At 44.4% G+C, this 239-nt stretch overlaps 1 protein-coding gene across 2 annotated transcripts in view; it reads right to left on the minus strand.

The window, feature by feature from the left end:
- Window positions 1–239, minus strand: part of LOC119591248 — a 17,897-nt gene that overhangs the window by 2,671 nt on the left and 14,987 nt on the right. For both annotated transcript variants that reach the window (XM_037939959.1, XM_037939958.1), the window contains exon 16: window positions 83–197. In XM_037939959.1, the coding sequence (XP_037795887.1) occupies window positions 83–197 (115 nt within the window). The remainder of the gene's footprint in view (window positions 1–82; window positions 198–239) is intronic.

The following is a 239-nucleotide window of genomic DNA, read 5'->3' on the forward strand; positions in this document are numbered from 1 at the left end:
CCTTCTCCACCATAAAAACAAATTGAACATGACATTAGAGGAGCTACCCACCATAAAAGGCAAACACCATCATATGACTTACCCTTACGTGCCTTGCTAGCTCTCTCTGCCTGACAAAGCCCTTGCCGCAGGTTTTGCACACGTGTGGCCTTATGCCTTCGTGGGTATGCTTGTGCTCAGTCAGGTCACGCATATATCTGTCAATGTAATGTACATTACGTATATAACTCTATATACAG

Source organism: Penaeus monodon, chromosome 28, assembly GCF_015228065.2.
Source record: "Penaeus monodon isolate SGIC_2016 chromosome 28, NSTDA_Pmon_1, whole genome shotgun sequence".
NCBI classification, from domain to species: Eukaryota; Metazoa; Arthropoda; class Malacostraca; order Decapoda; family Penaeidae; genus Penaeus; species Penaeus monodon.